General features: G+C 41.6%; 1 protein-coding gene across 3 annotated transcripts in view; it reads left to right on the forward strand.

Annotated features, from left to right (window-relative positions):
* Positions 1-13,968, forward strand: part of LOC124595045 (ATP-binding cassette sub-family A member 7-like) — a 610,990-nt gene that overhangs the window by 20,712 nt on the left and 576,310 nt on the right. For all 3 annotated transcript variants that reach the window (XR_006978174.1, XR_006978175.1, XM_047133608.1), the window contains exons 2-3: positions 3,702-3,774; positions 10,107-10,200. Coding sequence is in view for 1 of the 3 variants with exons in the window: in XM_047133608.1 (XP_046989564.1) it covers positions 3,709-3,774; positions 10,107-10,200 (160 nt within the window). In the remaining 2 variants the exon portion in view is untranslated. The remainder of the gene's footprint in view (positions 1-3,701; positions 3,775-10,106; positions 10,201-13,968) is intronic.

Consider the following 13,968-nt stretch of genomic DNA (forward strand, 5'->3'; position numbering starts at 1 on the left):
CCTTGGGTAATTGTTCTACTGGGAACAAGGGACTGATGACCTCGCAGTTTCGTCCCTTTTCTCCCCTTTTAAACCAACCAACCAATACATGAGTCATTAAAAATTAAATCACAATATTCATATTACTTTAAATTCAGTTGGTGACTTCATATCTTTTAATACCATTCTGACAAAATCTATTTGTATCTTATTAAACATAAGATCAGTTTTTGCTTAATTCACTATTATGAACTTAAACATTTTATTCCCCTGCATTCAAAATACAGCAACAGATTCTTAACAATTTTATTCTTCTCTACATTTCTAATTTCTCTGAAGTACACACAAATATAGTAATATCTTCAGAGTTTTGTATCTGAATGTATCAAAAATTTTTGACGAAAACAGAAAGCAGTCAGCTCGAGCCATCTATTTGAATTTCGAGTGCTTTCTGTCCAAGCAAGCAAGCAAGTCTGTGACCAGCACTAATGCAAAGTATTGGAATCCATCATCTAGTAGTCACTCTTACTGATATTGTTTACTGGAGTAACTTGTGTATCTTGTTCTCACATCAGCATACAGTAGATGATGAAGGACTTAACATAGGTCTACCAATTTTTTCTGTGTGTTGCACATTTTTCAAAGTGCAACTTTTTTCATCACAGTTGGGTACCTTAAAGGGGAAATTGTGTCAAATGTTAGAAGGAATGAAAGGGAGAGCTAAGAGAAAATGACAGGGGCACTAACAAGATGTTATTACTAAGAGGCCCAGAAAGATGGGGAATGTTTACTGGTGCTTGGAGTGACACTGGTAGAAAAACCAATGAGAAGGAAAGTAAAAGTACATGGAAAAAGATTAAGAAATGGAAGAAAAGAGAAATGAAAAGTGACTGAAGTCAAGGCAACAGTTAACAGTATTACAGAGACAGAGTTGGAGAAGAAAGTGAATAGAGACTAAGGGGCTGGGAACTGTATAGACCAAAATTATAGCAATGTCTGCCCCATTTGGAGACAGAAAGAGGAAAGAAAGGTAAACTCATTGAAAGCTGGAAAGGTGTGACAATAAATATATTTCTCTCATATAAGCTGAGAGGAAGAGATATGTAAAAACAGGAGTAGGAAGATTTCTTTTAACAGTTCATAACTAACTGAAGGAGACAAGGTATTTTGTCAAAGGTGTATAGTAATGCATAATTGACAACAATGATCAAAACAAATTAAAATACATTTTGTGAAGGCTGTGAAGCAAGTCATATTTCAGAAGTGCCAAGAGCTGCTGATGAAAGAAATCTTTATTAACTACTAGTTTTGATCCTCTCATCACCTTCAGGCATCTTAGGATTATTTACTGCAGCCTGCATAGCAGTGTTATTGCTATGGCATCAAATAAAATAATTATATAAAATGTAATAGTCATCCAACTAGTTGCACACAATAAAAAAATAGTGAGTGAGTGAGTTGTGTGTGACTGGTTGGCTGACTATTACATTTTATATAATGGCATCACGGTTTCTAAGCTCACAGCCACAAAATGTTTAAAATATCAAATAAAATAAAAACCATCTAACATTACTGCCATTAGTAGTAAAATATAGTACAGTACAGACTCAGTAGTGAAACATGATACACAAACAATTGTAAAATGCATTGCTATAGTTAATCTTTGTACACTATCATCAGATTCCATCCTTTTGTGTGGAGTGCACTTTGCATACTGAGACAGAGTGGCCAACGTGCAGAGGGCATTCCATGCAGAAGGGTAGAATTTGGTTATAAGATAGTGCTATATTGGGCTGTTTTGTTCCCTTTGTGGTCTACTGTTATCATCTAGTCATCTTAGCAAACTAATTTTAGATTTATGCTGTGCTGGAAGTTCTGTGTGTGCGATCCCAAGATTTGTTCACTTGAATAAATGCTTGCACATATGTACACTCGTGCTCATAAATTAAGGATAATGCTGATACACGATGAAACGACGCTCTGTTGGGCAGTTTATGGGTTTAAATCACCTCAGGGTATGACCGTGCGGTGCATTTGACTTGCGGTCGTCGCACGGTGGCACTGGCAGCAGTCCACATATGCAGAGGTGTGTTGGTGCATGTCAGAGTACGGTGCAGCGAGTAAGTGTGCAGAGGTTTTCAGACATACTAACGGTGACTGTGTGTTGAAAATGGTTCAAAGAACACATGTTGATGACATCATAAGGGGTAGAATACTAGGGCGACTGGAGGTTGGTCAAACACAGCAGGTCATATCATAGGCTGTCCGTGTGCCATAAAGTGTGATCTTAAGATTATGGCAATGATTCCAGCAGACAGTAAATGTGTCCAGGCAATACAGTACAAGACGTCCACAGTGTACACAACCACAAGAAGACCAATATATCACCATCAGTGCCCGCAGACAGCCACGGAGTACTGCAGGTAGCCTTTCTTGGGACCTTACCACAGCCACTGGAACAGTTGTCTCCAGACACACAGTCTACAGATGACTGAACAGACATGGTTTATTTGCCCAGAGACCTGCAAGGTGCAGTCCACTGACCCCTGGTCACAGGAGAGCCTGTAAAGCATGGTGTCAAGAACACAGTACATGGTCATTGCAACAGTGGTCCCAGGTTATGTTTACGGACGAGTCCAGGTATAGTGTGAACAGTGATTCTCGCCAGGTTTTCATCTGGTGTGAACCAGGAACCAGATACCAACCCCTTAATGTCCTTGAAAGGGACCTGTAAGGAGGTCGTGGTTTGATGGTGTGGGGTGGGATTATGATTGATGCATGTACAGCCCTGGATGTCTTTGACAGAGGAACTGTAACAGGTCACGTGTCTCGGGACGTCATTTTGCACCAGTATGTTCGCATTTTCAGGGGTGCAGTGGGTCCCACCTTCCTCCTGATGGATGATAACGCCCCACCGAGCTGCCATCGTAGAGGAGTACCTTGAAACAGAAGATATCAGGCGTATGGAGTGGCCTGCCTGTTCTCCAGACCTGAACCCCATTGAGCACGACTGGGATGCACTTATTGTTGCACGTCTTCAAACCCCTATGACACTTCAGGAGCTCCAACAGACGCTGGTGCAAGAATGGGAGGCTATACCCCAACAGCTGTTCGACCACCAGATCCAGAGTATACCAACCCATTGTGTGGCCTGTGTACGTGTGCATGGTGATCATATCCCATGTTGATGTCGGGGTACATGCACAAGAAACTGGTGTTTTGTAGCACATGTATTTTGGGACGGTTTTCTCAACTTATCACCAATACCATGGATTTGCAGATCTGTGTCATGTGTGTTCCCTAAGTGCCCATGCTATTAGTGCCAGTTTTGTGTAGTGCCACCTTGTGTGGTGCCACATTCTGCAGTTATCCTTCATTTATGAGCATGAGTGTAGTTTTATAATGTTTACTGTTGTAACTTACCTAATCGTAGTGTTATATGATTTGTGTTGCATATATTTTCAAATCTACCTCGTTTTGCATCCAAATCTACATTTATCGAACACCTTAAATCTTGATTAGCTACTGAATAATTCTCCTTCCTGTATCTTTTATTTACTCCCAGTGGTTTTAATTTAAACTATTGGTAGTTTTGTGTCAATATAGTTGATTTGCACAACCATTTTATTTGTCTTGTGGCTTCAAACATTATTTTTCATTGTAACTTTATGTACAGTTTCTTATTTTTCATGAACTTAAGTGACTGTTCCTTTCTGTTATAGATGCAGAATGGCATTTTTCAGACAGTTGCAATTATTAATATGGAAAAATTTGATGTTACGAAAGAGGCAAAAGGTAAGTTAAGGAAAAAGAGACATTATGAAAACATTTTATGGAACAAAATTGAAGTGAAAGATAAAACTATTTACAGCAAGCACTATATGAAAATGAAAGTGCATCTGCTGTGGCTCTTACAGTACACATAATAGGCAAAGTAATATACTGTATGTATGGTTCTCGGGCGAGACGTCGGATGTCATAGTGAAAACTCCACAATATTTCGTCAGCGCAACTGGCCGACATCTTCAGGTGCGACGAACACACTGCTAAGGCAGGACCAGGGCTCCCTATTTATGCCAGTTTTAGGCAGGAAGTGCACATGCATGGAGGCGCCAAATTCGATGGCCAATAGCGATGATATAAACTAATAGCTGGAAGGACAGTAACGCCACCTACAGGATGAAGGACCAAATACTTCGGCGCACGCGCGGAGGCTGCCGCCACTGCTCTGCGCTGCCATCGGCCGCCCCAGCGACCTCTGTCGGAAGCCGCAAGGGCGGAGGCTGCCGCTGTTACTCTGTGCTGCCATCGGCTGCCCCAGCGACCTCTGTCGGAAGCCGCAAGCAAAACTGCGCGTCCACGTAGGCGCCTTGATTATCCTCCCGTTGTCAACAGAATATTTATGTTGCTGGCGAATCGTTGTCCGTCTTATGGCCAATAGTATTCCTCTCTGCTCGAAGCGACTTCGATATGGCCAGTGCAGGATCCCATGCTGAACTAAGCTGAAAGCCCGTGTCTCTGTTTACAAGATTCGTCGAGCTACGTATTTCCACTGCTTCCTTAATAACACTGTCCCAGTACGAACTCGTATGGAGAAAAGTAGATGGCACATTAGGTCACGCAGTGTACCGTAAACCAACGCACACGGACTTATACTTACAGGCCACCAGCTGTCACCATCCTTCGCAACGAAGTGGCGTACTGAGGACGTTGGTCCACAGAGCACGAGCCATATCAGACTCAGACAGCTTATCCAATGAGCTACTCCATCTGCGTACCATTTTCCAACAAAATGGATACTCCAAACGGGAGATTCGCCGTGCTTTACAACCAAAGCGGGTTACCCAACGTGAGGAAGTGGAAGAAGGCGAAGAACAAAGGGGAATGGTCATCTTGCCTTACATCGGCGGTGTCTCTTCAAAAATAGGAAGACTATTGAAGAGGCATAAATTTAAATGTGTTTTTCGTCCGCCGGCAAAACTCGGAGCTCTCTTGGGCTCATCTAAGGACATCCTTGGCATAAGAAGACCCGGTGTTTACGAGATTCCTTGTAGCTGTGGCATGTCGTACATTGGACAAACTTGCTGCACTGTAGAAGAGAGATGCACTGAACACCGATGCTACACTCGTCTGGAGCAACCAGAAAAGTCTGCAGTGGCCGAGCATTGTCTCAGTACAGGACATTCTATGAATTATCAACATACAAAAATTCTCGCATCGACGAGTTAACAGAGACACGGGCTTTCAGCTTAGTTCAGCATGGGATCCTGCACTGGCCATATTGAAGTCGCCTCGAGCAGAGAGGAATGCTATTGGCCATAAGACGGACGACGATTCGCCAGCAACATAAATATTCTGTTGACAACGGGAGGATAATCAAGGCGCCTACGTGGACGCGCAGTTTTGCTTGCGGCTTCAGACAGAGGTCGCTGGGGCGGCCGATGGCAGCACAGAGTAACAGCGGCAGCCTCCCCCCTTGCGGCTTCCGACAGAGGTTGCTGGGGCGGCCGATGGCAGCGCAGAGCAGCGGCGGCAGCCTCCGTGCGTGCGCCGAAGTATTTGGTCCTTCATCCTGTAGGTGGCGTTACTGTCCTTCCAGCTATCAGTTGATATCGTCGCTATTGGCCATCGAATTTGGCGCCTCCACGCATGCGCACTTCCTGCCTAAAACTGGCATAAATAGGGGGCCCTGGTCCTGCCTTAGCAGTGTGTTCGTCGCACCTGAAGATGTCGGCCAGTTGCGCTGACGAAATATTGTGGAGTTTTCACTATGACATCCGACGTCTCGCCCGAGAACCATACATACAACATGTCCGTCGGGAAAGCCTCAAGCAACACAAAGTAATATACTGGTTGCACTCTATAGCTCAGTGAAATTTGCCTTTATTACAGTCTTGTAAATGTCAGATACTTAGGTGTTCTTTTATTGTGTAACAGAATTAAATAATTAAAAGTTAATATTTGGAGTTATCATGGAGACTTTAAAAAATGATAAACCATAACAAATTCTTCCACTTCTTATCTAATATGAAAGAGGATAAGAATTGGCAGTCAGTTTATTTGGTGGCTTGTGGAATTAACTTCTTTATATCTACAACTGCATTTGTATTCTCAAGACCCCTCCATTTTCATTCGTGAATAGTGTAAAAAAACAGATACTGTTAATAGGCCTCTGTAGAATATTGAGTTGATTCAAAGCACGAAAAAAAAAGCTTCCAAAATAAGTTTTATTGCCCAGATTGCAGTTGATACATATCCTGATTGCTAGTTTTGCCAAACTTCAGATTTGTAAGTGTTACAAATATGTTAGAGTTTATAATTATCACACATAATTAAAAAAACAAAAAAAAACAAATAATTCAGGCTTACGTACCACTGAGTGTGTGAATTATAAAGCCAGTACATGTGATACATTGCCATATGGCCATTAAAAACATGGAGGTGAACTGTGAAATAAAAAAAAAAAAAATTATGTAAAAGAAAGTGTTCAAAACATTTTATGATGACTCCAACATTATAGACTAAAATAAGGTTTATGTCGTAGAAAAGGTCCTTATTCAATTTTACAGTTGTTGTCATTTGGTGAGGGACATGTATGTACACACATCAAAAAAAGTTTTGCACACCTCAGTTCCAAGAGTTTCGGAACCTGTACAGAAAATTGGAATAGAGATCAACATAAACACAATTTCCGTAGTTTTTATTGCTCATGAAAACCGCACATTGCATGTTGTACCACCATAGAGTGAGACCTTCGGAGGTGGTGGTCCAGATTGCTGTACACATTGGTACCTCTAATACCCAGTAGCACGTCCTCTTGCATTGATGCATGCCTATATTCATTGTGACATACTATCCACAAGTTCATCAAGGCACTGGTGGTCCAGATTGTCCCTCTCCTCAATGGCAATTCGGTAGATCCCTCAGAGTGGTTGGTGGGTCACGTCATCCATTCTATTCCAGGCAAGTTTGATAGGGTTCATGTCTGGTCTGGAGAACATGCTGGCCACTCTAGTCGAGTGATGTCGTCATCCTGAAGGATGTCATTCACAAGATGTGCACGATAGGGGCATGAATTGTCGTCTACGAAGACGAATGCCTTGCCAATATGCTGCTGATATGGTTGCACTATTGGTCGGAAGATGGCATTCATGTATTGTACAGCCGTTACGGTGCCTTCCATGACCACCACCAATGTACATTGGCCCTACATAATGCCACCCCAAAACAGCAGGGAACCTCCACCTTGCTGCACTCACTGGACAGTATGTCTAAGGCGTTCAGCCTGACCGGGTTGCCTTCAAACACGTCTCTGACGATTGTCTGGTTGAAGACATATGCGACATTCATTGGTGAGGAAACCGTGATGCCAATTGTGAGCTGTCCATTCGGCATGTTGTTGGGCCCATCTGTATCATACTGCATGGTGTTGTAGTTGCAATGATGGACCTCGCCAAGGATGTCGGGAGTGAAGTTGTTTGCATCATGCAGCCTATTGTGCACAGTTTGAATTGTAACATGAAGTCCTGTGGCTGTACAAAAAGCATTATTCAACATGGCGGTGTTGCTGTCAGGTTTCCTTTGAGCCATAATCTGCAGGTAGTGGTCATCCACTGCAGTAGTAGCCCTTGGGCAGCCTGAGCGAGTCATGTCATCGACGGTTCCTGCCTGTCTGTATCTCCTCCATGTCTGAACGACATTGCTTTGGTTCACTCAGAGACACCTGAACACTTCCCTTGTTGAGAGCCCTTCCTGTCACAAAGAACAATGCGGACATGATCGAACTGCGGTATTGGCCTTCTAGGCATGGTTGAACTACAGAAAACACGAGCCGTGTACCTCCTTCCCGGTGGAATGACTGGGACTGATTAGCTGTTGGACTCCCTCCATCTAATAGGTGCTGCTCATGCATGGTTGTTTACATCTTTGGGCGGGTTTACTGACATCCTTGAAAAGTCAAAGGGACTGTGTCTGTGATGCAAGAACCACAGTCAACATCAGTCTTCAGGAGTTCTGGGAACTGGGGTGATGCAAAACATTTTTTGATGTGTGTATATGAGATAGTAATAAGTTGTTTGATTCTCCTTGGGATGTCGGTTCATGGAGTTTTAACTGATTTGTAGCACCCCTTTTGTAGCTTCTGACACTGCATTAAAACATTGTTTACAGCGTGTTTAATATATCCACATTCATTATGATTTTTAGCCACTGGCTTCATCAGATCTGTCATTAAGAGTGAAGTAACAAAATTGAAAAATGTTATTCTGGCTGTTGCAAAAAGACTTTGACAGACTTTTGGGACAGGTTCCTTACACCAATAAGAAAAAAAGTATAGTAAGCATGGGCTCTGAAATGCATAGTTTGAAAGCTATGAGCACGTGTTCAATAGAAGGGATGAGTTTCACAGAAGTGAAGATGAACAATTGCTCATATCTCTTACGTATTTTAGAGCACAGGTCTACTAGACTTTTTTTGCTTTTTTTGGTGTAAAGAACATGTCCCCAAAGTTTGTAAAAGTGTTTTTGAAACACCCTGTATATACAATGTAAAATTCATGCATAGAACATTTTAAGCAAAGTTCAGTGTCTCTTGCGGTAAAAAATGTGCCTAAATTGGCTGCGACCAGCTGACTTGCTTACAAGTTTACAGAAATAAGTGCTACCTAGGAGGTGGCAATATTAATGGAGAAAGTGTTACTTTAGTTTAGCAGGTCAAACTCAATACACAAAATGGAAAAGGGAACAGAATCAGAAAAAATGGACTAACTTGGTCGGTTCTGACTGACAATGCTCACTCAGCGAAGTCTATGGAGTTTGACGTATCTTTAAGGGAATCAACAAATCCATCATTCAAACCCACTGCTGTCATTGTCTCATCTATTTTACAGAAGCCACGAAGCAAAGAACAGCTACTCTGTTAAAGTGGCTCCCATTCCTAGTGGATCATTAATATGTTCAGGACTCATGTGAACAAGTCAAGTCCTGTAATACAGGAAAGACTGCCATCAATTTGCATGTAAGAGACTATTTTAAAGAGACTAACAGAACGTGTGACAGTGGAAATAGGGCTAAACTTGGCTTTGCCATAATTAAAAATCATGGATTTAACAATTAATCTCTCTTGTCAGCCGCTTACAGGCAGTTGCTTCTGTAATGCAGTTGTGGTAAAGTGGCAATATGTAGCCATTACCTGTCCACTAATGATGCTGTAGACAATGAGGCTCTCCACAACATTATCACACAAGCATGCCATCCACTTGTCATGTGCTACAGGTTTCCTCTACCAACTGCCCCCATGATTAAGTTGTCAAGAGGCTCCTGGTATTAGGAAAACTGTGCTTTGAGAACACATTGCTGAGAGAACACAGCAGAACTGCTATCAATTTATCCATATGATCTCCAAACCTCCCGTACAGTGTTCAGCAGCAAGTGGTCAATTATCTGACTTCCAGTTGTCACTTCCTAATTTAGATACAAGTAGACTGATTGCTGCCTCAAAGAAAGTCATGGGGATGGATGCAGGTTGAGCAGTACAGCCAGTTGGCAGTGTTTGAAAGTAGACAGTGTTAAGGAACAGATGAATTGCATGCCATGGGGATGGGTGCAGGTTGAGCAGCACAGCCAATTGGCAGTATTTGAAAGTAGACAGTGTTAAGGAACAGATGAATTGCATAACTAGTGTGATCCACCACACCTCTGAAGCATATACACCAAAGTCATTAGAACTGCCATGAAGATGTCTCTTCCTTTGGTGGAGTGATGAATGGTACCTTGTAATCTAGTACAGATGAATTGCTCTGTGGAGGCTACATGATATGCCTTGTGCTCACTGTTGATCACTGCAAATCCTGTCCTACTTCCTATCTCAGCTTTTGTGATGCCATCACACATTTCAAATCATATTTGCTGTTGTAATTCGTATGTACTTACTGATGTTTCTAAGTTCGGACATCAAAAGTTCATTACTTGTAGAATGTGTAGCTCCATAAGACTGGTGTATTTTGAGATAACCAATGATTAAGTTAGTTAGTGAAACAATTCCTTTGTCTTTCAGCACCTTTTTCCCAAAGACACCATTTTAAATTTTTGTTACTTTTGCCACCTGTGTCATCTACCTGTTCTTTTTAGATTCGTTGCACTGTTGAACTGTTATGGCCGTTAGTGCTTTTCCTGATTCTTATGTGGGTTCGCACAAGAGAATTGAAGAAGTATATACCAGAATGTAAGTATTTTCCAGGTAATAAATATGCAGTATAAAAAAAAGAGTCCTATTGGGTGGCATGTTCAGCCACTGGGTGGTCCAGCTGTCTCTCGTCTTTTTCCGCATGGGTGTGACAACTAACAAGCTGTCTGTCTGCACGAATGGCCACTGCCAAACTGTGGCCAAATGGCCACTGCCAAACTGTGGCCAAGAGACTGCCAGACCATCCAGTTGCTGAGTGTACTGACCAACTCGATATGCATCACTTTAATTATTGCCTCACAGCCTGTGCAATGTGGATTTTTCCCACCAACAAAACCTTTTCTGAATTTTGCAGATGGGAGCTCTCCCTGTAACGTGTCTTTTGTTCCTGTAACCCTCCTGACGTCAACCTTAGCTAGTCCCTGTCCTCCACCTGCCTATCCCTTCCCTGCTGTCACTCAACGCTACACATGCCTTCTACCCAACCAATGTACATAATGGTACTTTCCCCTTCACTATTTCTCCTCTCTCTCCTTTCCCATCCCCCATCCACCACTCCCACCTCAACCTCCCGATATGCACATAGCAGCAGCCCTACCTTGTCTCCTAGATGTTCCCATACCTGGCACTATCAATTTCCCTTATGCCTATGCTGCTATCATCTCCCCAGCTGCCATACTCCTCTTTTGTACCCCCACTACCCGCCCCAGTTAGAGTACTGCTCACCTCAGACACATTCACAGTTGGGCCTTAGCTCTGAGAAATGACAGTGACCATGTGTGTGTGGTGTGTACTTATGTGAATGTGTGTGTGTTTTTCTCTAGGTCTGAATGACTTATTCCGAAAACTAAATTTGGCTAGTATTATTTTTCACTGTGCCTGTCTGCAACTCAGCACAACATGTATGTGCTGAGTAGCAGCGTATTTTTTTTTCACATTGCTGTTATTTTGTCCTGGATTTTCCATTGTTTAAACAAACATAACAGCTGCATGTTTATTTACAATGCACAGTTAAGCATGAAGGACATAGGAACTGTCTTGACTAGAAGTAACTCTTTGTAACAAGTTTATACTATTTGTAAATGACTTGTTTCTCTCTAGTTGTGATTGGTTCCTTTTCCGCAAAATGAAGGAAAGCCAGTGGCACAATAATCCTGATATGTTTTTGCGGTTACAACATAGGTTGTTTGAATACTTCTTTGTTCTTTTCTGGATTCGTTATTGAAGGTTTGTTGTAAACCAGCAAAAAAGTCTAAGAGACAAGATGGTTGGCATTTCAGAACAATTGTAGAATAAAACGGTATTTTACAGTGTCACTTTTTGAAACTATTTTTTTCCCATGAAATAGACTCTGAGTATCTTAAAATGCAAATGGATTAATACTCTGCAATGCAGTTGACAACTATATTATTGCTAAACAGTGTTTTAAGTTTCAAACAATGAACCGGACTAATCTCTTTCATTACAATCCTTTTTTAGTTTTTAGTACACTACGTTTCTAGCATTTGTAGACTTAGAGAAAGCTTTTGACAACATTAACTGGAATACTCTCTTTCAAATTCTGAAGGTGGCAGGGGTAAAATACAGGGAGCGAAAGGCTATTTACAATTTGTACAGAAACCAGATAGCAGTTATAAGAGTCGAGGGGCATGAAAGGGAAGCAGTGGTTGGGAAAGGAGTGAGACAGGGTTGTAGCCTCTCTCCGATGTTATTCAATCTGTATATTGAGCAAGCAGTAAAGGAAACAAAAGAAAAATTCGGAGTAGGTATTAAAATTCATGGAGAAGAAGTAAAAACTTTGAGGTTTGCCGATGACCTTGTAATTCTGTCAGAGACAGCAAAGGACTTGGAAGAGCAGTTGAACGGAATGGACAGTGTCTTGAAAGGAGGATATAAGATGAACATCAACAAAAGCAAAACGAGGATAATGGAATGTAGTCAAATTAAATCGGGTGATGCTGAGGGGATTAGATTAGGAAATGAGACACTTAAAGTAGTAAAGGAGTTTTGCTATTTGGGGGAGTAAAATAACTGATGATGGTCGAAGTAGAGAGGATATAAAATGTAGACTGGCAATGGCAAGGAAATCGTTTCTGAAGAAGAGAAATTTGTTAACATTGAGTATAGATTTAAGTGTCAGGAAGTCGTTTCTGAAAGTATTTGTATGGAGTGTAGCCATGTATGGAAGTGAAACATGGACGATAACCAGTTTGGACAAGAAGAGAATAGAAGCTTTCGAAATGTGGTGCTATAGAAGAATGCTGAAGATAAGTTGGGTAGATCACGTAACTAATGATGAGGTATTGAATAGGATTGGGGAGAAGAGAAGTTTGTGGCACAACTTGACTAGTAGAAGGGATCGGTTGGTAGGACATGTTTTGAGGCATCAAGGGATCACAAATTTAGCATTGGAGGGCAGTGTGGAGGGTAAAAATCATAGAGGGAGACCAAGAGATCAATACACTAAGCAGATTCAGAAGGATGTAGGATGCAGTAGGTACTGGGAGATGAAGAAGCGTGCACAGGATAGAGTAGCATGGAGAGCTGCATCAAACCAGTCTCAGGACTGAAGACCACAACAACAACAACAACAACATTGCACATGTGTTTAAAGCAGCAAATTTTTACAGCTTTTGGTGAAATTCAATATATGCAGTAAACTTACTTGTGCACGTATCATTGTAATTCCAGGTGAAAATCAAAAAAATGTAAAATCCAGGATGGACTGTAATAATATTCTGAGAAGGAAAGTTGCCACTCACCATATAGCGGAGATGCTGAGTCGCAGATAGGCACAACAAAAAGATTCTCACACTTCAAGCTTTTGGCCAATAGCCTTTGTCAACAATACACACACATTTGTGCACGTGTGCGCACACCCACCCACGGAAATGCAACTAACACACACTACTGCAGTCTCGGGCAATTGTGTAGTTTCAGTTGCCTGAGACTGTGGTCATGTGTGTGAATTGCGCGCACACGTGTGTGTGTGTGTGTGTGTGTGTGTGTGTGTGTGTTTGTGTTGTTGTTGTTGTTGTTGTTACTCAGCATCACCGCTATATGGTGAGTGGCAACTTTCCTTCTCAGAATATTGTGTAAATCAAGGTACTAATAGGATAAACAGAAGACTAAGAAAAAACAATAAATCATTCGGAAGTTAAATGTCACAAAAATAAATGGATTTATTAGTTTAGTGTCTGTTCCAGTTCACTTACACATAGAAATCTAAGAAGTCTCCAAATGAATTCTTCCATCACATTCTTTGATTGTTGCCTTTGCTGTCAGCAGTTTATTTCCATGATGATATGGCAGGATTTTTCACTACATCCTTTCAGCAAGATTGTCAGTTACGTAATCTAGTAAATGCCTTAGAGAGACCTGATATCTTTTTTATCATATTACTTGCTATTTGTTTGACCAGGCTGTGTTGTTGTTGGGCATTAAGGCTCACAAAAGAGCTCTCAATTGGTAAGACTTCTCAGTGCAGACTGTTCTTTCTCAGTCAGTTATTCTTTTAGCTCATTACTTTGTCAGTGATTTTTCTATTAATTTGTGGCCGTTTTTCTATATTGTTTCTGAAAACATAAAAAAATATTAAATAATGGTGAGACAGAATTGCTTATTACTTACCTTCAAGAAATTAAGTGTATAATACTGCTCAGACAACTCGTGGGACCACAGCCCCCTGATGTCTGAGACAGCCACAGATATTTCGGCAAGTGAGCAGCATGTCATTTTCAAGACACAAATGTAATGAGAGAGCTTTTTGCAAGCAACATTAATGATGCATTGGTAAGTGGGGCTACA

This window comes from Schistocerca americana, chromosome 2 (assembly GCF_021461395.2).
Source record: "Schistocerca americana isolate TAMUIC-IGC-003095 chromosome 2, iqSchAmer2.1, whole genome shotgun sequence".
NCBI lineage: Eukaryota > Metazoa > Arthropoda > Insecta > Orthoptera > Acrididae > Schistocerca > Schistocerca americana.